The sequence below is a fragment of the Scyliorhinus torazame genome, chromosome 21 (genome assembly GCF_047496885.1).
Source record: "Scyliorhinus torazame isolate Kashiwa2021f chromosome 21, sScyTor2.1, whole genome shotgun sequence".
NCBI classification, from domain to species: Eukaryota; Metazoa; Chordata; class Chondrichthyes; order Carcharhiniformes; family Scyliorhinidae; genus Scyliorhinus; species Scyliorhinus torazame.
In genome coordinates this window covers 110311832-110334782 of record NC_092727.1, presented here as the reverse complement: position 1 = coordinate 110334782, position 22951 = coordinate 110311832, and the positions used below count along the sequence as shown (strand labels likewise).

The window sequence follows — 22951 nt, the reverse complement described above, 5'->3', positions numbered from 1 at the left end:
ATGTCTCTTTGCAGCCGACAACATCCCTCCTTACTATCCACAACTCCACCAATCTTCGTATCGTCTGCAAATTTACTGACCCACCCTTCAACTCCCTTATCCAAGTCATTAATGAAAATCACAAACAGCAGAGGACCCAGAACTGATCCCTGCGGTACGCCACTGGTAACTGGGATCCAGGCTGAATATTTGCCATCCACCACCACTCTCTGACTTCTATCGGTTAGCCAGTTCGTTATCCAACTGGCCAAATTTCCCACTATCCCATGCCTCCTTACTTTCTGCATAACCCTACCATGGGGAACTTTATCAAATGCCTTACTAAAATCCATGTACACTACATCCACTGCTTTACCTTCATCCACATGCTTGGTCACCTCAAAGAATTCAATAAGATTTGTAAGGCAAGACCTACCCCTCACAAATCCGTGCTGACTATCCCTAATCAAGCAGTGTCTTTCCAGATGCTCAGAAATCCTATCCTTCAGTACCCTTTCCATTACTTTGCCTACCACCTAAGTAAGACTAACTGGCCTGTAATTCCCAGGGTTATCCCTAGTTCCTTTTTTGAACAGGGGCACGACATTCGCCACTCTCCAATCCCCTGGTACCACCCCTGTTGACAGTGAGGACGAAAATATCATTCCCAACGGCTCTGCAATTTCATCTGTTGCTTCCCATAGAATCCTTGGATATATCCCGCCAGGCCCGGGGGACTTGTCTATCCTCAAGTTTTTCAAAATGCCCAACACATCTTCCTTCCTAACAAGTATTTCCTCGAGCTTACCAATCTGTTTCACACTGTCCTCTCCAACAATATCGCCCCTCTCATTTGTAAATACAGAAGAAAAGTACTCGTTCAAGACCTCTCCTATCTCTTCAGACTCAATACACAATCTCCCGCTACTGTCCTTGATCGGACCTACCCTCGCTCTAGTCATTCTCATATTTCTCACATATGTGTAAAAGGCCTTGGGGTTTTCCTTGATCCTACCCGCCAAAGATTGTTCATGCCCTCTCTTAGCTCTCCTAATCCCTTTCTTCAGTTCCCTCCTGGCTATCTTGTATCCCTCCAATGCCCTGTCTGAACCTTGTTTCCTCAGCCTTACATAAGTCACCTTTTTCCTCTTAACAAGACATTCAACCTCTCTTGTCAACCATGGTTCCCTCACTCGACCATCTCTTCCCTGCCTGACAGGGACATACATATCAAGGACACGTAGCACCTGTTCCTTGAACAAGTTCCACATTTCACTTGTGTCCTTCCCTGCCAGCCTATGTTCTCAACTTATGCACTTCAATTCTTGTCTGACAACATCGTATTTACCCTTCCCCCAATTGTAAACCTTGCCCTGTTGCACGTACCTATCCCTCTCCATTACTAAAGTGAAAGTCACAGAATTGTGGTCACTATCTCCAAAATGCTCCCCCACTAACAAATCTATCACTTGCCCTGGTTCATTACCCAGTACTAAATCCAATATTGCCCCTCCTCTGGTCGGACAATCTACATACTGTGTTAGAAAAGCTTCCTGGACACACTGCACAAATACCACCCCATCCAAACTATTTGATCTAAAGAGTTTCCACTCAATATTTGGGAAGTTAAAGTCGCCCATGACTACTACCCTATGACTTCTGCACCTTTCCAAAATCTGTTTCCCAATCTGTTCCTCCACATCTCTGTTACTATTGGGGGGCCTATAGAAAACTCCTAACAAGGTGACTGCTCCTTTCCTATTTCTGACTTCAACCCATACTACCTCAATAGGGTGATACTCCTCGAACTGCCTTTCTGCAGCTGTTATACTATCTCTAATTAATAATGCCACCCCCCCCCCCCCACCTCTTTTACCACCCTCCCTAATCTTATTGAAACATCTATAACCAGGGACCTCCAACAACCATTTCTGCCCCTCTTCTATCCAAGTTTCCGTGATGGCCACCACATCATAGTCCCAAGTACCGATCCATGCCTTAAGTTCACCCACCTTATTCCTGATGCTTCTTGCGTTGAAGTATACACACTTCAACCCATCTCCGTGCCTGCAAGTACTCTCCTTTGTCAGTGTTCCCTTCCCCACTGCCTCATTACATGCTTTGGCGTCCTGAATATCGGCTACCTTAGTTGCTGGACTACAAATCCGGTTCCCATTCCCCTGCCAAATTAGTTTAAACCCTCCCGAAGAGTACTAGAAAACCTCCCTCCCAGGATATTGGTGCCCCTCTGGTTCAGATGCAACCCGTCCTGCTTGTACAGGTCCCACCTTCCCCAGAATGCGCTCCAATTATCCAAATACCTGAAGCCCTCCCTCCTACACCATTCCTGCAGCCACGTGTTCAACTGCACTCTCTCCCTATTCCTAGCCTCGCTATCACGTGGCACCAGCAACAAACCAGAGATGACAACTCTGTCTGTCCTGGCTTTCAAGTTCCAGCCTAACTCCCTAAACTTGTTTATTACCTCCACACCCCTTTTCCTACCTATGTCGTTGGTACCAATGTGCACCATGACTTCTGGCTGCTCCCCCTCCCCCTTAAGGATCCTGAAGACACGATCCGAGACATCCCTGGCCCTGGCACCTGGGAGGCAACATACCTTCCAGGAGTCTCGCTCGCGACCACAGAATCTCCTATCTATTCCCCTAACCATTGAATCTCCTACAACTATTGCTTTTCTATTCTCCCCCCTTCCCTTCTGAGCCCCAGAGCCAGACTCAGTGCCAGAGACCTGGCCGCTAGGGCCTTCCCCCGGTAGGTCTATCCACTTGAGTTGCAACTTTCAAAGATCTATGAACATAGATCTCTCTGCTCCTCCACATTGCCAAGAACACTACCGTTAACCCTGTATTCCGCATTCATATTTGTCCTTCCAAAATGGACAACCTCACACTTTTCAGGGTTAAACTCCATCTGCCACTTCTCAGCCCAGCTCTGCATCCTATCTATGTCTCTTTGCAGCCGACAACAGCCCTCCTTACTATCCACAACTCCACCAATCTTCGTATCGTCTGCAAATTTACTGACCCACCCTTCAACTCCCTCATCCAAGTCATTAATGAAAATCACAAACAGCAGAGGACCCAGAACTGATCCCTGCGGTACGCCACTGGTAACTGGGATCCAGGCTGAATATTTGCCATCCGCCACCACTCTCTGACTTCTATCGGTTAGCCAGTTCGTTATCCAACTGGCCAAATTTCCCACTATCCCATGCCTCCTTACTTTCTGCAGAAGCCTACCATGGGGAACATTATCAAATGCCTTACTAAAATCCATGTACACTACATCCACTGCTTTACCTTCATCCACATGCTTGGTCAGCTCCTCAAAGAATTCAATAAGACTTGTAAGGCAAGACCTACCCCTCACAAATCCGTGCTGACTATTCCTAATCAAGCAGTGTCTTTCCAGATGCTCAGAAATCCTATCCTTCAGTACCCTTTCCATGACTTTGCCTACCACCGAAGTAAGACTAACTGGCCTGTAATTCCCAGGGTTATCCCTATTCCCTTTTTTGAACAGGGGCACGACATTCGCCACTCTCCAATCCCCTGGTACCACCCCTGTTGACAGTGAGGATGAAAAGATCATTGCCAACGGCTCTGCAATTTCATCTCTTGCTTCCCATAGAATCCTTGGCTGTTTCCTCACGATAGATCCTTGGCTGTTTCCTCACAAATTTGGATGACCCTCTCATCAGTCACCGGGTCGTTGAAGGCACACTATTGCACCTGCGCATTGATTTGACAGCCAAAGTCAGTTTGTTCACACGGTGTGCTGATAGACCTGGAAAAGGCATCTGCAACAATGAGTTCTTTGCCTGGCGTGTCGACAAGTTCAAAGTCATATCGGCGTAGCTTGAGAAGGATTCGTTGTAACCGAGGCATCGTGTCATTCAAATCCTTCTAGATTATGTGGACTAATGGCCTGTGGTCCGTCTCAACCGTGAATTTTGGGAGGCCATACACATGGTTGTGAAATTTGTCGTTTCCCGTTAGGAGGCCCAGGCATTCCTTCTCAATCTGAGCGTACCGTTGCTCAGTGGGCGTCATGGCTCTGGAGGCATACGCAACTGGGGCCCATGAGGAGGAGTCATCCGCTGGAGGAGCACCGCCCCAATACCGTTCTGGCTCGCGTCAGTGGATATTTTGGTCTCTTTGGTAGGGTCGAAGAACGCCAGAACCGAGGCTGTGGTGAGTTTTGCCCTGAGCTCACGCCATTCGTTCTCGTGAGCGGGCAGCCACTGGAATTCCGTCGACTTTTTGACAAAATGGCGGAGGGCTGTGGTGTGTGCCGCCATGTTGGGAATGAACTTCCCGAGGAAGTTGACCATCCCTAGAAGCGGAGGACCGCCTTCTTGTCCTCTGGGGTCTTCATGGCGTTGATCGCCGAGACCTTGTCAGCATCTGGCCGCACGCCTTGCTGCGAGATGTGGTCACCAAGGAATTTGATTTCTGATTGATCGAACGAGCACTTGGCTCTGTTGAGTCGGAGGCCATGCTCATGGATTCTGTGCAATACCTGCTTGAGGCGATCGATGTGTTCTTGAGGAGTTATGGACCAGATTATGACATCGTCAACATACACGCGCACCCCCTCGATACCCTCCATCATCCGTTCCATGATGCAGTGAAATACCTCTGAGGCAGAGATGATGCCAAAAGGCATCTGGTTGTAGCAGTAGCTACCGAACGGGGTATTGAATGTGCACAGCTTGCGACTGGATGCATCCAGTTGCATTTGCCAGAACCCCTTGGCGGCGTCCAGCTTCGTAAAGAGTTTGGCATGAGCCATCTCGCTGGTCAACTCTTCTCGTTTTGGTATCGGGTAATGTTCCCTCATGATGTTGCGGTTTAAATCCTTAGGATCGATGCAGATTCGAAGCTCCCCTGAAGGCTTCTTGATGCAGACCATGGAGCTGACCCAATCCGTGGGTTCTGTGACCTTTGATATGATGCCCTGGTCCTGGAGGTCCTGTAACTGCTGCTTGAGGCGGTCCTTGAGGGGTGCATGGATCACAGGGGTGGCGTTTGGTTTGAGCAAGATTTTGTATCGGTATGGGATGTGCCCATTCCGTCGAACACGCTGTGGTACTGCGTGATGATGTCATCAATTTCAGCCTGGAAGTTCTCATCAGGTGAGGCCGTCGCCTGTGAGGATGACATGGTGTGGACTCGCTGAACCAAGTTCAGGAGTTTGCAGGCCTGAGCACCGAGCAGGAATGCTCTGTCAGGTCCCACGATCTCAAATTGCAGTGTCACTTTAAATGACTTATTGGAAACTCCGAGTTGGCATGGGCCACTAGCAGCTATGGCATTGCCATTGTAGTCAAGGAGCTGGCAGGCCGGTGGAAGAATGCTTGGTCTGACGCGGATGGTGTCGAGATCGGATGTGGAAATGAGGTTCGCCGATGCGCCGGTGTACAGTTTGAACCGGATGCGAGCCTTGTTGACTGCGAGGACAGTACACCACTCATCGTCGGGATCCACGCTGAGGATCGGGATGTGCTTCACTGTCTTGGAGAAAGGCAGCGCATGCTTCGTAATGATACCCATCCGGTATGGAGATTTGAGGCATGCGGCATCAGGATCTGTTGGGCTATCGGGGTCGGAGTCTGGCATGGCCTGCTGTATTGAATAGACGCTTCCTCGCCGCGGCTGGGATCGCTGGATGCTGGGCAGAGCAGATCTGCAAAGGGTTGCGTAGTGGCCAAGCTTGCCACACTCTAGACACTGTCGTGATTTTGCCGGACATTGCTGCTTTAAATGGGCGGAGCCACAATTTGGACACGTCATGACGCCAACGTCAGCGCGTTCCGTGCGCCATTGCGCATGCGCAGTGCGGTCGAGCGACGTACGCACCTGCGCAGTCTGGTCGTCGGTCTCGCCGTCCCCTCGGTTGTGGCGCGCATGCGCAGGGGCCCTGGAAAAGCGCACGGAATGGCCACTCTCGCCGATACTTAGGCCCTGCATTTGTGCGATGGCCTGCACCTGTTCCACCTAGTGGAAGGTTAGCTTTGCCGTTTCTGCCGCCCTGATGTAGGAGTACCGATTGTTAGCATGTTCGTGGAGAACACACGTTTTGATGACGATGGTGAGCTGCTCGACGTTCAGGAGCTGCTGGCGAAGGGAATCGGAGTGGACCCCGAAAACGATCTGATCCCGGATAATGGAATCAATAGTCGAGTCATAGTTACATGACTGTGTGAGGATGCGGAGATGGGTCAGAAAGGATTGAAAAGGATCATCCTTATCTTGAAGCCTCTGCTGTAAAACGTACCGTTCAAAGCTCTCATTCACCTCAATGTTGCAGTGGCTGTCGAACTTCAGTAGGACTGTTTTAAATTTTGTCTTGTCTTCGCCTTCAGTGAATGTAAGGGAGTTGTAGATGTGGATGGCGTGGTCCCTGGCTGTGGAGAGGAATAGTGCGATCTTCCTTGCATCCGATGTGGCCTCGAGGTCGGTGGCTTCTAGATAGAGTTGGAACTTTTGTTTGAAGATCTTCCAATTTGCACCGAGGTTGCCGGCGATGTGGAGCTGCGGAGGAGGATGGACGTTTTCCATGTCACCGGATAGCTGTTTGCTGGTCAGCGCTGATTCACTCAAGGTAGGTCCGTCTGTTTGCTGGTCAATGCTGATTCACTCAAGGTAGGTCCGTCAATTTTCAACATCACTCACTGGTACCATGATGTGTTGGGTAGGCTGGGTTGATATGGACCTCCAACACTTGATACAATGCAACACGATTTTATTTAACATCTAAACTATTATACATGTTCAACTGTGGGTTGACACTATGCTGACTTGACTGGAGACCTGGTACTAGCTACCACATGGTGTTTGCACTGGCTAGCTCACTAACTCTGACTGTCCCAGAGGCTGGGTCCCGAGAGAAGGGGAAAACAGGTGCCCTCTGGCTTTATAGTGGTCGTGTCCTGTTTGGTGATTGGCTACTCTGTTCTGTGAGCTTACTGGTCATCCTGTGTGTCAATCACTGCCTATCTGCACTCCATTATATACATAGATGTATATTATGACACACACAAGACCCTGAGGGGATAAAAGCACATCACTGCGGATGCTGGAACCTGAAACAAAAACAGAAAATACTGGACAATCTCAGCTGGTCCGACAGCATCTGTGGAGAGAAAAAGGAGCTAATGTTTCGAATCTGGATGAGTCTTTGTCAAAGATCCTGAGGGGATTTGAAAGGGTAGATGTTTCCTCCTTTGGGGAGACTAGAACCAGGAGATATAGTTTAACAATAAGCGATCTCCCTTTTAGGACGGAGATTAGATTTTCTTTTCCCTCTCAAAGGGTCGTTAGTCTGTGGAATTCTCTTCCCCAGAGAGCAGTGACGCTGGGTCATTACATTTATTTAAGGCAGAATTGGATAGATTTTGATAGACAAGAGAGTCAAGGGTTTTGGGGGTGATGGACAGGAAGCGGAGTTTGATGGACAGGAAGCGGAGTTTGATGGACAGGAAGCGGAGTTTGATGGACAGGAAGCGGAGTTTGATGGACAGGAAGCGGAGTTTGATGGACAGGAAGCGGAGTTTGATGGACAGGAAGCGGAGTTTGATGGACAGGAAGTGGAGCTGAGACCACGATCTTGATCTTCTCGAATGGCAGAGTTGGCTCAAAGTCTGAATGACCTACCCCGTTCCCAAGTCCTATATTCCTACGCTTAACGATTTTTAATTCCTCTGCTAAAAATAAATTGATATAGAGGACTTGATGGGTTTCCTGATGCTTTAAGGCTAATTCCTTTGCTCAAGCCAGCCTACCTGTTCTTCTGAATATCTGCTTCAAATGATAGTTTACTGACAAAATGATATTCCAGTCCTTGTCTCTCATGGACTTTCTTTTGCCTTGTTGTTGCTGTATATAAATAAAAGGAGCAGTTAGAAATACAATAACCTTTGAATATGGATCACAGTGTCACTTCATTATTTGTCCACGGTTTTAGTAGTAGTCTTTGAACAAATGTGATATGGCTGAATTTTGGTTTAGATCCCAGCAGGATTCATGCATCCTTACATGTTCTTGTGGTGGATAGAATGAATACAGTAAAGGTTGTGGAAGAAGAAACTGCCACTCTAAATGCCATATCATCACAGTATTTGTCTACAAGCACGCTGGAGATCAGCACTGGACCAATTACACCATCACATCATTAATCTCCATGGGTAATCTCTCTTGAAAATTAGCCGTGGCTTTCATACTACAGTTTGGGTCCGATCTTATCTCTCCACTATTGGTCTGAATAAATAGTTTACTTGAAAGACTTCCGAAACACTGTTAGCTCTGCGACATGTTATATATTAGGGCAGCACAGCTGCCTCACAGCACCAGGGACCTTGGTTCGATTCCAGCCTCAGGTCACTGCCTGTGTGCAGTTTGCCCATTCTCCCCGTGTCGGAGTGGGTTTCCTCCGGGTGCTCCGGTTTCCTCCCACAGTCCAAAGATGTGCAGGTTAGATGGATTGGCCATGCTAAATTGCCTGTGTCCAAAGATGTGCAGGTTAGGTGGGGTTATGGGGATAGAGCAGGGAATTGGGCTTCGGTGGGGTGCTCTTTTGGAGGGCCGGTACAGACTCAATGGGCTGAATGGTCTCCTTGTGCAATGTAGGTATTCCTTGGATTTTATGTCATATTGCAGGACTTTCACAGAATGGATTAGAAAAGGGAAAGTTAATTTTAATTGTGTTTTTTAAATTGAAGTGCATTTCAAATTGAAATGTTTTCCAAAACACTTTAAAAAGAATCATAGAATTTCATAGAATCATAGAATTTACAGTGGAGAAGGAGGCCATTTGGCCCATCGAGTCTGCACCGGCTCTTGAAAAGAGCACCCTACCCAAGCCCATACCCATAACCCAGTAACCGCACCCAACACTAAGGGCAATTTTGGACACTAAGGGCAATTTAGCATGGCCAATCCACCTAACCCGCACATCTTTGGACTGTGGGAGGAAACCGGAGCACCCGGAGGAAACCCACGCACAAACGGGGAGAACGTGCAGACTCCGCACAGACAGCGACCCAAGCCGGGAATCGAACCTGGGACCCTGGAGCTGTGAAGCAATTGTGCTAACCACTATGCTACCGTGCTGCCCACTAAGGAACTTGAAAGATTGTTGCTATGTTCATTGGAAACTGATTTTCTGGCTGAGTATAAACAATTAGAAATTTATTCGCCTCATAGAACCATAGAATTTGCAGTACAGAAGGAGGCAATTCAGCCCATCGAGTCTGCACCGGCCCTTGAAAGTAGCACCTTACCTTAGCCGACACCTCCACCCTATCCCCATAACCCAGTAACCCCACCTAACCTTTTTGGACACTAAGGGCAATTTATCATGACCAATCCACCTAACGTTTGGACTGTGGGAGGAAACCGGAGCACCCGGAGGAAACCCACGCAGACACAGGGAGAACGTGCAGATTCCGCACAGACAGTGACCCAAGCCGGGAATCGAACCTGGGACCCTGGAGCTGTGAAGCAACAGTGCTAACCACTGTGCTACCGTGCCACTTGTTGAGGTAATCAGAAAACATCGACAGTGGCGCTACCATCACGGGCAGTGTAAACTCCAGCGGCAGCACCATGACATAAATGCACCTTGGTGGAATACAGGTTGGGTGCCTTCTGAGTGGACTCAGATGAACCATTTTGCATCAAGGGCGAGTACACACAATGGCTTGCAAAATGCTTTCGTAATTAATGGAGGTTGCTTGGGTAAGAGCAATGGTGGGCAACCTGCGGCGCGGGGGCTTCACGCGGCCATCTGGGTTCTGAGTGCGGCCCACAAGACCATTTATGTTGACCGCTGGCCACGCGCAGGGTTGCCAGATTCCGCTGATTTCCATCCGTGTAGTTTTGTTTCCTACCGGTATGGCTGAAGCGCAAGTGAAGTGAGGTGCGTGCTGATTGCTCACAACATAATCTGTGAGAGACGTGAGCTCCCTCTATGTCGAAAGTGTAAAGATTTCTTTTGTCTTTGCCATTTTGAAGTTGATAGTTCTGTTAATATATAAATGATTAAGTATTTTGCTATGACTTGTTGTAATATATTTGGCATGTATTTATTCTTATTCATAGGGTCATGGTTAGTGATCAGGCCCGATTTCAATCTTGCGGACCAGGGGCTGGTTTAGCACAGGGCTAAATCGTTGACTTTGAAAGCAGACCAAGGCAGGCCAGCAGCACGGTTCAATTCTCGTACCAGCCTCCCCGAACAGGTGCCGGAATGTGGCGACTAGGGGCTTTTCACAGTAACTTCATTTGAAGCCTACTTGTGACAAGTGATTTTCATTTCATTTCATTTCATTCATTGAGAAGAAGAGGGCCATTCATGGAGCTCACTCACTAGCCCATCACTGGGTTAGAGCACCATATAATGCCATCTGCTGGATAGTTCCATTTAACCCAGCTGTAGGCCAATGAACCTTAAACAGCCCGAATGGAAGTTGAAGAATCTGCATCTGAAATGAAGGTATTTGCATTGACCCATCCATACTCGCCTCTATATTAGGGGAAAGAGGTCAAGAAATTAAATCTGTTTTTGTACTGAAATTATGTGATCAATTTTCTGTGGGTAGAGAGTTCACTATTAGCAAGTTGGTGACTCAATATTTTATACAAACTAGCTCATCGTAAAAAAGAAAGATAGTGAAACTTATTGCTATTAAAAAAACAGAAACGGGGTGGCATGTGGCACAGTGGATAGCACTGGTACTGCGGCGCTGAGGACCCGGGTTTGAATCGCGGCCCAGGGTCACTGTCCGTGTGGAGTTTGCACATTCTCCCCATGTCTGCGTGGGTTTCACCCCCACAGCCCAAAGATGTACGGGTTAGGTGGATTGGCCACGTTAAATTGTCCCTTCATTGCAAAAAAAAAGATAATTGGGTACTCTAAATTTATTAATAAAAACAGAAACTAAATGGAATATTAACTGACCGGGAAACTACTACTGGCTGCAATATAATTTCAGGATCCTGATGATGGGTATAAATCTTACAGAATTGCACCTGAAATCTATGGTGTTATTGAAACCTACTAATTCTACAATAGCTGTGTAATGTAATTCCAATCAAGCTGTTGTTTCCATGTACAATTTGCATTATTTTACAACATTGTAGTGATGAGTTACTCTACTACGTGGGGTTTTCTGAAGCATGGGTTATTTTACATCACCAGTCTGCCTCGAATAATTGTGCAAAGTTAAGTGGACAAACTATTATACTTACAAGGAACAGCGACGTTGTAGCGGTTTGGATTGTCTGCTATTATTCTTTGCCTCATCTCATTAACCTTTGCTCCTATAGAACCTGTAAATATGCACAAAAGGCAGGAGATAAAAGCGGATGGCTCCAATTAGGTCTGATCGCCACACTGTTATGTGTGTTAATATAACCTTAGATTTTGATTCGTACTTCAGAGGCCTGTTTTCAGCTAGTTTAACCTATTAAAAAGTCTTTACTAGTGCAGCGCCAAGCTGTGGTGTCAATGAGCTTGATGCAATAATGTTCCTGTTTCCTTCCTGCTCGTAGCACTCTGCACCTCTGCCACCCCCCTAATTATAACACTAATTCTGAAGATATTAATGTAACTGTTTACATCGAACTTACCAACAAGGACCACCAGTCTATGCACATCATTAGGGCGACGGCGGTAGGTAACCACTTCCTCATAGGTTAGATATTCCACGTCCTTCTGCTCAGTCTGTTTCTCCTCTTTTTCATTTACTTGTCGGTCTTTCCTGCTGAGCCGAAAGCTTCTGCGTAAACCCGCTGAAACACAACATCAAGGACTACTTAGAAAGGAGCAATAATACAGAACTGCTCCGTATGTCCAACTTTACTGGTACACATGGTACTTCATATTGTGGTGCATTGAATTATGCAAGCACAATGTAAACTACGATGAAAGATTTATTTCAAAATGAGTAAATGATATGATCCATAAAGCGGAGAGAATCCATTTAGCCCATGTCGCCAATGCTGCCACAGAATCATATGGTGTTTTCATATTGTTCCCATTGCTGATTTCAAACCTCTCCATGGCCTTGCCCCTCTCTACCTTTGTGATCTCCAACCATAAAAACCCCATAACCCTCTGTTATATCTGCATTCCTCTGATTTTAGGCTCTGGTGCATGCCAGATTTTAGTTGCTCCATCAATGGGGTCCTCACCTGATAAGATCATAGAATTTACAGTGCAGAAGGAGGCCATTCGGCCCATCGAGTCTGCACCGGCTCCTGGAAAGAGCACCCTACCTAAGGTCACCACCTCCACCCTATCCCCATAACCCATTAACCCCACCCAACACTAAGGGCAATTTTGGACACTAAGGGCAATTTATCATGGCCAATCCACCTAACCTGCACATCTTTGGACTGTGGGAGGAAACCGGAGCACCCGGAGGAAACCCACGCACACACGGGGAGGATGTGCAGACTCCGCACAGACAGTGACCCAAGCCGGAATCGAACCTGGGACCCTGGAGCTGTGAAGCAATTGTGCTATCCACAATGCTACCGTGCTGCCCTTGAGGTTCCAAACTCAGGAATTCTCCCTCCTACGACTCTGCCTCTCGAACTCTTTCCTCATTTAAGGTGCTCCTTAATGACAAAGCTTTTGGACATCAGCTGTAATATATCCTTAAATGATTCAGTGTCAAATTTTGCTTTACGATGTTCATGTGAACTGCCTTGGGACATTTCATTACGTTAAAGATGCTGGGTACGTTCTACCGGCAGCGTTACTGCCTGAAGGCCAGCGCAATATGGCACATTGCGGCCGGTAGGTGCTGGGAGATCCCTCTTCCAGGATCTACCTGGCTCGCCACTCCTCGCAAGAACTAACGCGATCTCGCAAGACGTCGCGGTGTGAATTCCGCCCGTTGTGGGCGGATCACGTTTTGGCAAATCTACTTGTTATAGTGAGACAGCTAGTCTCTACCCAAGGTGTGAGATCAAACCCCCTCACCTTGGCGATCTTGGTGAACACCCTTCATTGCTGGTCACAACAAATGGGGACCAGACGGAACGGAACTTGTGGGGGTCTCTCAGGGGATCAGAGGCCCCCAGGTGCTTGCTCTCTGGGCAGGGTGGCACCCTGGTATTGCTGGTGCTACCCAGACACCTTGGTGTGCCAACCTGACATTTTTCCTGACATTGGGCCCGAGAGTGCCCTGTGTTTGTGCAGTGGGTTAGGGGAGAACCTGAGGGCCCCCTTACAGGTGATTTGGGACTTTGGTGGGTCCGGGGTCGTGTCAGGGTCGAGAGACCAACACTTGGAGTAAGTGCAACCTCATTGGGGAGTACCCTGCTGAAGCCCCGTATGTACCTGAATGGGCATTCAATAGAGTGGTGTTTCTTGGCGCTCCGAGCGCGAGGAAACATCCAGCTAAATGCGCTCATTAAAGGACGCTACTCTCATTCCGGTAGATCGTACTCGTTATGTAAATATAAGCTGTTGTTGATAACAAATTATCAACTTATTAAAACTTACATCAGCAATCGTCAGCTTTTCTTTTTATTATTGACTCCAGTAGTTTGACCGTAGCTGATGTAAGGCAAAAGAGTGTGTAGTTACTTGGGTTGTTTTATCATAGAATCATAGAATGTACAGTGCAGAAGGAGACCATTCGGCCCATCGAGTCTGCACCGGCCTTTGGAAAGACCACCCTACTTAGCCCACACCTCCACTCTATCCCTGTAACCCAGTAATCCCACCCAATCTTTTTGGATACGAAGGGCAATTGATCATGGCCAATCCACTTAACTTGCACATCCTTGGACTGCGGGAGGAAACCGGAGCACCCGGAGGAAACTCGCACAGACACGGGGAGAACGTGCAGGCTCCGCACAGAAAATGACCCAAGCTGGAATCGAACCTGGGACCCTGGAGCTGTGAAGCAACAGTGCTAACCACTGTGCTACCCTGCCGCCCTTCATTGAAAAAAGGCCACACATTGGCTTGATTTTACTGTCTGGCACCTCTCCTACATCCGTCGACTCCCATTATGATGTATTTTTGGAACATCTTATTATTTTCTTGGTTTTGCTCTGCAAGGGCTGAACGTGGTCAATGTTCAATTATTTAGCTCAAAAATATTTTGCAATCTCTTTTTTTTTTGAGTAGTCAAATTTCATCTGTTGAGTCCTTCAGCAACCCTACGTTTTCCTCCAGTATGTATTGCCTTGCAATGATTTTCACAGAATTTGATTTGCATTTATCCTGCCCAGTTGTAAATACATCTTTAAAATTCAGAGAAGCCAATTGTTGTTTTTCCAATTAAGGGGCAATTCTGTGCGATCACTTCACCTACCCTGCACATCTTTGGGTTTGTGGGGGTGAGACCCACGCAGACATGGGGAGAATGTGCAAACTCCACACAGACAGTGAACCGGGGCCGGGATCAAATCTGGGTTCTCAGCACCGTGAGGCAGCAGTGCTAACCACTGTGCCACCCTTGTAGTTACTGGTTAGAATCTCCATAGTTCCTTGGATGTCCCTTTTCAATTAGTATCATTGCTAAATTGGTCTAATTGACATGGTATTTCTGAATTCAGGTGCCTTAAGTTGATTGGAAACTGTAAGGGCCTCTGTATTCCTCCCATTACATTCCTCCGCTTTCTGAAATCTCATAGACTTCCCCGCTCCCCATATCAGCATGAATCTGTTACATCGCAAATATGAATGGAAGGCGAGCTGGAATAAGTACTGTGATAAAATACTGACAATTAAACACAAGACAGAAAGTGACAGCAGCAAGAATGATTTACACCAGACATTTGCTTGGATGTTTTATTGCCACCTGCACAGAATGATCAAAGCATTTCTGCTTTACGGCGTCCGAGATAGTGAGACAAATACATCTTAATAAAATGTGGAAGCCACCAAAGATTTGACGGATGGTGCTAAGTTGTAATAGAAGCAGAATCATGTGTCTCTGTGTTATTTGAATGGGAGAGAGAGAAAATAGTGATCAACATCAGTGATTAGAAAACTTCTTTCCATTGTTGTTTTTTTACACTCTTTGAAAATGGGCAAGTATGCTCCTGAGAGACCACAGAGGGTTCATGTGGATGTGATGAAGAGCAACTTAAACTATTATCAAGACAAACTATAACTGGTTAGATATAATAAACTGTACCAGAAATCTAGTGAAATTCATAGCAATTGATGAACAAATAGGTGTTATGATTTGGAAATGTATGGGAATAAGTCAGAAGTTGTTTAAATTTAAATTAAAACGTCCAAATGTACCAAGAAAAGTACAGCACAGGAACAGGCCCTTCGGCCCTCCAAGCCTGCGCCGACCATACTGCCCATCTAACCGAAAACCTTCTACATTTCCAGGGTCGGTATCTCTCTATTCCCATCCTATTCATAAATTTGTCAAGACGCCCCTTAAACGTCAGTATCATATCTGCTTCCACCACCTCCTCCGGCAGCGAGTTCCAGGCACCAACTATCCTCTGTGTAAAAAGACTTTCCTCTCGCATCTCCTCTAAACTTTGCCCCTCGCACCTCAAACATATGTCCCCTAGTAATTGAGTCTCCCACCCTGGGAAAAAGCTTTTGACTAGCCACCCTGTCCATGCCCCTCATAATTTTGGAGAGTTCTAGCAGGCTGCCCCTCAACCTCTGTCGTTCCAGTGAGAACAAACCGAGTTTATCCAACTTCTCTTCATAGCTAATGCCCTCCATACCAGACAATATCCTAGTAAACCTCTTTTGTACTCTCTCCAAAGCCTCCACATCCTTCTGAGAGTTTGGAGTCCGAGTTTGTTTTTCAGTTGGACTTGACATTTGACGATAAGGAATTTGGACCCATATTTTCAATATTATTTTGTAGTTCAGTTCTCGAATTTGATTTTAAAATTCCTTTAATTTGGATAATACTGAGCTATCAAGCAAACTACAGCCATGCCTAATGAAAGAATTCTTTAAAACTAATCGGTTTAAATCAACAGCAAGCATGGTACTGCTCATTAACCAGACATATTAACCCTTAGTGCGCCATGATTGGTGTGTGGGCCATTTCCTAGCAATATGAGGGCAGCACGGTAGCACAGCAGTTAGCACAGTTGCTTCACAGCTCCAGCATCCCAGGTTCGATTCCCGGCTTGGGTCACTGTCTGTGTCCCGGAGTCTGCATGTTCTCCCTGTGTCTGCGTGGGATTCTTCCGGGTGCTCCGGTTTCCTCCCACAGTCCCAAGATGTGCAGGTTAGATGGATTGGCCATGTTAAATTGCCCTTTAGTGTCCAAAAACAGTTAGGTGGGGTTACTGGGTTCTGGCGATGTGGGCTTAATTAGGGTGCCCTTTCCAAGAGCCGGTGCAGACCCGATGGGCTGAATGGCCTCCTTCTGCACTGTAAATTCTGTGATTCTATGAATATATCAGTTTCACCTTCCTGTATCATTTTAAGAAAGCTTCAAATTGAAGACCATTGACAAATGTATTACAAAAATAAAAATGTTATTCTAAAGTAAAGTAACAGTATTTTCGGAGTCAGTTTCTCAGGAGCATGAAACCCAAATAAACCCAAATATGATCTTCAGCAATATAATGCTCAGTAATATAATGCTAAAAAGTGTTCCAGAGCTCAGGGATGTGAATATTTAATTTCCAGTTACAGTCACTTCAAAGCTTCTGGAAATTTGAATCTGTGTGATCAGATAACCTCAGCCATGATAACCTTCCCAGTGGCATGTGGCCATTCAAATCCAAGTTTTCCAATTGATGGTAAATCAGTTTGAAATGAATGGTTGAACCGAAACCATTTATTGCTAATCCATAATTATATACAAACCAAAGGTACTGCCATGTGTGTTTGACTCCACCCACAAGGCCTACTATGAAGTGACTCTCTACCTCCTACCATGGATGGTATTGTTCTCCAGTCCCACATTAATCACTGCTCTGCTGAACACCTTTGAACAACAATGGCAGTTATCTCTTAAAGGCATATACAGCAGGCATCATTCTCCAGGCTGGCATGTGAAGGCACTGGAAAGCCACTGACTCCTGTAGAATTTTGCCCTTGCATGTCTTTAGAGAGAAAATGAGGGGAGGGGGGGGGGGCGGGGTGGGGGGGAAGAAAGTGATCTTACAACAGTATTGATATCAGATTATGCAGGCACTGGTTTAGACAAAGGTAAATCAGAACCCATGAAAATGTTTGCCCACAGCACTGAATAAAATCTATAAGCAAACTAAGAAACACACTTAAATGATAAAATTCTAGTGAAATTATATTTTCGAATGGGGTTTTATTGTAGGTCAGTCAAATGTCTGGAAAAGCAAGTATAACCAAGACCACTGTTTTATGACATTTGAAGAAATCAAATTCTGTTTCCATTTGTTGGGATTCTGGAGTTTTTCTTAAATTTTAGGGTAATCACATTCAAACTTCCATTAACTTGTAATTGGATTATGTTTTTTTTTATCATTGTACATCATTGCTGAAGGAGCAAATCTCACTTTTGCTTCTGGTATTTTGGAATTAAATCTGATGGTCTTCCTATGAAAGACATAAATCAGTGGTCTTGATTTTAATGTTAAAAGATGCATGAGATGGTTTAGCGGAATCTAGATTCTCACCTATGTGCAGCCCATTCAAATACCCATCACAATCACAGTCCTCTGAAGAGGCAGAGAAGCAGTAAATAGAAAGAGAACGAATGAGGAAGGTCAGAAAGCAGAAAGATTTGTTCATGAAAATCTATCAGTGTTTGACAACAGTAAGTCAATAGCAATTACACATCAGTCATATACAAGGGGTGAAAATAGGAAAAACATTTCAGGGTGAATAAGTCACAACTTGTATTTCTTGGGGTTGTTCAACCTTGAACAGAACAGTAAATCTTTGAGTAATTTTAGTCTGTCTCATTATGATTATACAGCTAGAGTAATGACAGGGATGGACCGAGGTGACTGAACCTGGTTACTCTTTTCATTGTCTACTTTATCGCTGGACAGTTAATAAGTTATCAAGTTAATATTGGCATTTCCCACCCGCTTGAATCGTTCATGATTCTCGATACAGTTCAATTTTTGAAAACTGTTCTCTGTGAGATTCATTTATCACAATTCCAACATGTATGATAATTCTCTTCGGGCAGCACGGTGGCCTAGTGGTTGGCAGGTTCGATCCTGGCTCTGGGTCACTGTCCGTGTGGAATTTGCACATTCTCCCCGTGTCTGCCTGGGTTTCGCCCCTACAACCCACAAATGTGCAGAGTAGGTGGATTGGCCACGCTAAATTGCCCTTAATTGGAAAAAAAATAATTGGGTAATCTAAATTTATTTTTAAAAATTAAAATAAATGTATGAAAATTCTCTTTTTAACCATAGTTTAGTAAGGACATGAGCACGATTCACATCTCTTAATTAATAAGCAGCATCACCCTTTGTCTTACACGCTCTTTGTCTTTGATGATACTTGCAAAACATGAATGTTCTTTTATGCCACTTAGCAAGCTGCTTTGATCGGGAGTGCAGTGATTGAGAGGGTGGGAGAAGCCGATGTAACAGCAGCATTCAACAGAGAACTGGATGAATACTTGAAGAAAAAAAATGTTGCAACCTATGGGGAACAGCAGAGGTAGCTGAAAAAATTGGATGGTTCTGCCAAAGATCTAGCATGGACATATAGGTCAGAATTTGACTGGCCAACAGCTCTCCATGGTGGGAGGTCCGTCCAGTGACAGACGGACGTCTCATCTGCTGCTAATCGACACTCGGTGAGTAGAATGGCAGCAAACCTGTCAATCGGCGGGGATGTGTTCCCTGCTGATTCTCAGGCTGGCGGGCACCGACAGCTCACCATCCTAAAAATTCCATCCATAGCCACCTTCTGTGCATTTCATTTTATCATCCTATCATTCCGTGAACCTCTAACCAGGACTATTATGAACGCTGCTGTGGATGAACTCTATCCAGGATTTTAAATGGTGTCATCGTAGCACAGTGGTTAGCACTGTTGCTGCATAGCGCCAGGGACCCGGGTTTGATTCCCAGCTTGGGTCACTGTCTGTGCGGAGTCTGCACGTTCTCCCAGTGTCTGCGTGGGTTTCCTCAGGGTGCTCCAGTTTCCTCCCACAAGTCCTGAAAGATGTGCTTGTTAGGTGATTTGGACATTCTGAATTCTCCCTCAGTGTATGCGAACAGGCGCCGGAGTGTGGCGACTAAGGGATTTTCACAGTAACCTCATTGCAGTGTTAATGTAAGCCTACTTGTGACACTAATGAACATTATTCTTATTATTAAATGGGAGGTTGCAAGAATGAGAGACGAGGAAGACTGTAACACCAAGTGTCTGAGTTGGAGAGAAGAGTGACAAGGACCACATGGAGATGGTGAGGGAAGAAGCAACAACAATAAAAGGCACTTCAGTGAAGAATAAATCTAAAATAAAGAGAAAGGAAAACTATATCAAGAAGAATCATAGAATTTACAGTGCAGAAGGAGGCCATTTGGCCCATCGAGTCTGCACCGGCTCTTGGAAAGAGCACCCGACCCAAGGTCCACACTTCCATCCTATCCCCATAACCCAGTAACCCCACCCAACGCTAAGGGTAATTTTGGACACTAAGGGCAATTTAGCTCGGCCAATCCACCTAACCTGCACATCTTTGGACTGTGGGAGGAAACCGGAACACCCTGAGGAAACCCACGCACACACGGGGAGGATGTGCAGACTCCGCACAGACAGTGACCCAAGCCGGGAATCAAACCTGGGACCCTGGCGCTGTGAAGCAATTGTGCGCACCACAATGAAAATGAAATGAAAATCGCTTATTGTCACAAGTAGGCTTCAAATGAAGTTACTGTGAAAAGCCCCTAGTCGCCACATTCCGGCGCCTGTTCGGGGAGGCTGTTACGGGAATGCTACCGTGCTGCCCAAAGGAAGGAATGGAAAGTAATGTAAATTTTAAAATGCTGTATATATAAACAATATGTTTTGCATGTGCTGTGCATAATTGCTAGCTTGCTCATTCCTATAATTGATCTTTGTATTAAAGTATCGCAACTGTTTAATGGTTGCCATTTGTGGCATACTCCCGTTTGAGCATTAAAGCAAGTAATACCAGGAAAATGCAATCTCATCATGATTTGGGATCATTGATGTATTAATGCCAAAAACAGAGCTTTCAGTAAGATCTATAACAAAATAAGGGGCCTCAAGCAGATTAAAGCAGCCAGCTCGCTACTTCTGCATGAATCAACTATCTCCATTGCGATAAAAAGCTTGGAGGAGGCTCCACTGTACAGAACTTGATTCAAAAGTCCAGTCTCATTAACAATTTTTGGCTTGTGAATCAATGTCCTGTTTTGCAAATGGCAAAATGCCATTGCTTCTGAGAGAATAATGCCGCTCAATAATATCAAAGGCAGCTATTGTGCTTCTTATAATACATCTTCTTTTAGACTCGCTCAAAACTAAGGACGAAATAACAACCATCAGTGGAATGGATTTTAAAATAGCCTAGGTGAAGGAGTTCAGTTAGCAACAATCTGATTACTTTCTCAACAACAGACATTTGTTAGGAGACCTTTAAAATGCTACATTTAAGCAGTTTTATGTAACCCATGTGAATGTCGCACTTCCATATGGATGAAAAGTGAAGCAGTGTTTCTATGTTACTCAATATTTAATACAATTCTGTTTTAACACACAATTTAAATTAAAATATTACATTTCGTGCCTTAATTTTTGTGGCTTAATCTATCTGTAATCTTCCTGAGCTACTTAGAAACTAAAATTGTTGATATATGAAGATGTCCAAATATTAATAAGTGCTGAAGATGTACAACCATTACTGTCGCTTTGTATGAATTTGCAGGTGATTTAGAAGACAATATAGTGCCCACCTTTCTCACAGCTTCGGTCATCTGAGGATGCATTAATAGGAAAAGAAGGAAATAATAATAATCTTTATTAGTGTCACAGATAGGCTTACATTAACACTGTAATGTTACTGTGAAAATATAGTCGTCACACTCCGGCGCCTGTTTGGGTACACTGAGGGAGAATTCAGAATGTCCAATTTACCTCACAAGCACGTCTTTTGAGAAGTGTGGGAAGAAACCAGAGCACCCAGAAATCTTCACAGTCAGTGACCCAACCCGGGTCCCTGGCGCTGTGAAGCAACAGTGCTAACCATTGTGCTAATATTGAAGGATTTCAAATTTGCCAGTAAAAGTTAATCGGATCTATTGGCTTTGCCAGGATATAGGTGTGGTATTATCGTAAATGTAAGAACTGCAAGGGTTAATGAAATGTCTAGATCAGCCACTAGAGGGAGCTAGAGTTACAAGTATATAAGACATTGATGCTAAGCCATGTGGGAGAGAGAAGTGGAGGAGTTGCTAGAGTATAGACTGAAGGAAAGATAGTGTGTGTAAGAGCAGATCATAGTTTATGATAGTGTAGAGATTAGTTGTAGGTGAGTGTAGATTATATGTTAATTATCAACTGTATTATTTAGGAGTACGTGTCAAATCCAAATTAGTAGTGTTAATACATTTATAGCTTTGTTCAAGCTAAAGCTGTTTTGTGGTCTTTGTGAATTTAGCAACACAAAGAACACCACAATAGGTATCAAATCAATGTTTTTCAGGAAATAAAATTTAATTACAACTGCAATTTACTTTTGAAACAAAATGGTGAGGCTCTCTGAGATGCGGGAATGGCAAATGGAAATTTTAAGTCCTGCCTCGAAAGCAATATTTCCTATTTTTATGAGGTATGGCTGGAGTCCATAGAATCCAGAGAATCCTTACAGTTCCGTCTGAGGACATTTTGCCCGCTGAGTCTGCACTGACCCTCCGAAAGAGCACCCTACCTAGGCCCACTCCCCATCCCATATGCGTAACCCCACTTAACCTGCACATCTTTGGGCACAAAGGGAAAGTTTAGCATGGCCAGTCCACCTAACCTGCACATCATTGGACTGTGGAAAGAAACCGGAACATCCGGAGGAAACCCACGCAGATACGGGGTGAATGCACAAACTCCACACAGACCAGGCCCACCGAGGGCTGGACTTGAACCCAGGTCCCTGGTGCAGTGAGGTAGCAGTGTTAACCACTGTGCCACCATGTTGCCATTGGATTGCGGTTCATGCATGTGGGGTTTATGGAGGCAACTGAATATTTAAATTATCAGCAGCCTCCACTGAAGTAGGATTTTAGTAGGCTGGGAATGTAACCGACGTGTGCAGATTGGGTCAGGTAAGAGCTGGTCTGAATTTGGTGGAATTGTTTGGATAGCCAGGGTACCCCTTTGGAGAGGTCAAATATCCCTTTCGATATAGTCCTGGGACACCTTTCAGGGAGGTAAGGCAAAACTGATTGTGTGTAAAAAGTGCAGAAACTCATTGGAATTGTGAAATCTGTCAAAGAGCTGTCAATCTGTCAAAGAGCTGTCAAAGACCTATCAAAACTGTTAAAGAAGTGGCAAATAATTTCTAAAATTCAATGGAACTAGTGGATGCTTGGTGACTTGGCATGGAGGGGCTAAAGGCAAAGGGTGGTGGGGGATGCATTTGTTGGCACGAATTGCACTAAGAGGATATGGGCTATAAGGAGCCATAGGGAGCATATGTAGGGGAAACATGGGGTATGAAGGACCATTGGGTGGGTGGGCATGAAGTGGCACACATTAGCATGCATGAGGCATGGGGAGTATTTGGGGGTTGGTGATTACTGCTTTTGGATTGAATCAATTTTTATTATTGAACTCAACAAAGTGCCAGAGCAGAGAGGAAGCGGTTCCAGCCAGACCGCCTCCTCACCCGCTAGCCTCTGCACTAATTCCAGGAGAGGCGGGTCTATCTTATGGTCCACAGTGCCACAGTGGTTAGCACTGCTGCTTCACAGTGCCAGGGACCCATGTTCAATTCCAGCCTTAGGTGACTGTCTAC

The 22951-nt window shown here is 45.5% G+C and overlaps 1 protein-coding gene across 7 annotated transcripts in view; it reads right to left on the bottom strand.

Moving 5' to 3' along the window:
- The window catches only part of mpp3a (MAGUK p55 scaffold protein 3a), a 166514-nt gene that overhangs the window by 15122 nt on the left and 128441 nt on the right, over window positions 1-22951 (bottom strand). For 5 of the 7 annotated variants that reach the window (XM_072487236.1, XM_072487241.1, XM_072487240.1 and 2 more), the window contains 5 exons: window positions 20898-20918; window positions 17625-17666; window positions 11637-11798; window positions 11256-11336; window positions 7790-7883 (listed from right to left, as the gene is read on the bottom strand). In XM_072487236.1, coding sequence (XP_072343337.1) covers window positions 7790-7883; window positions 11256-11336; window positions 11637-11798; window positions 17625-17666; window positions 20898-20918 — 400 coding nt within the window. The remainder of the gene's footprint in view (window positions 1-7789; window positions 7884-11255; window positions 11337-11636; window positions 11799-17624; window positions 17667-20897; window positions 20919-22951) is intronic. The other 2 variants (XM_072487238.1, XM_072487239.1) reach the window with 2 other exon arrangements.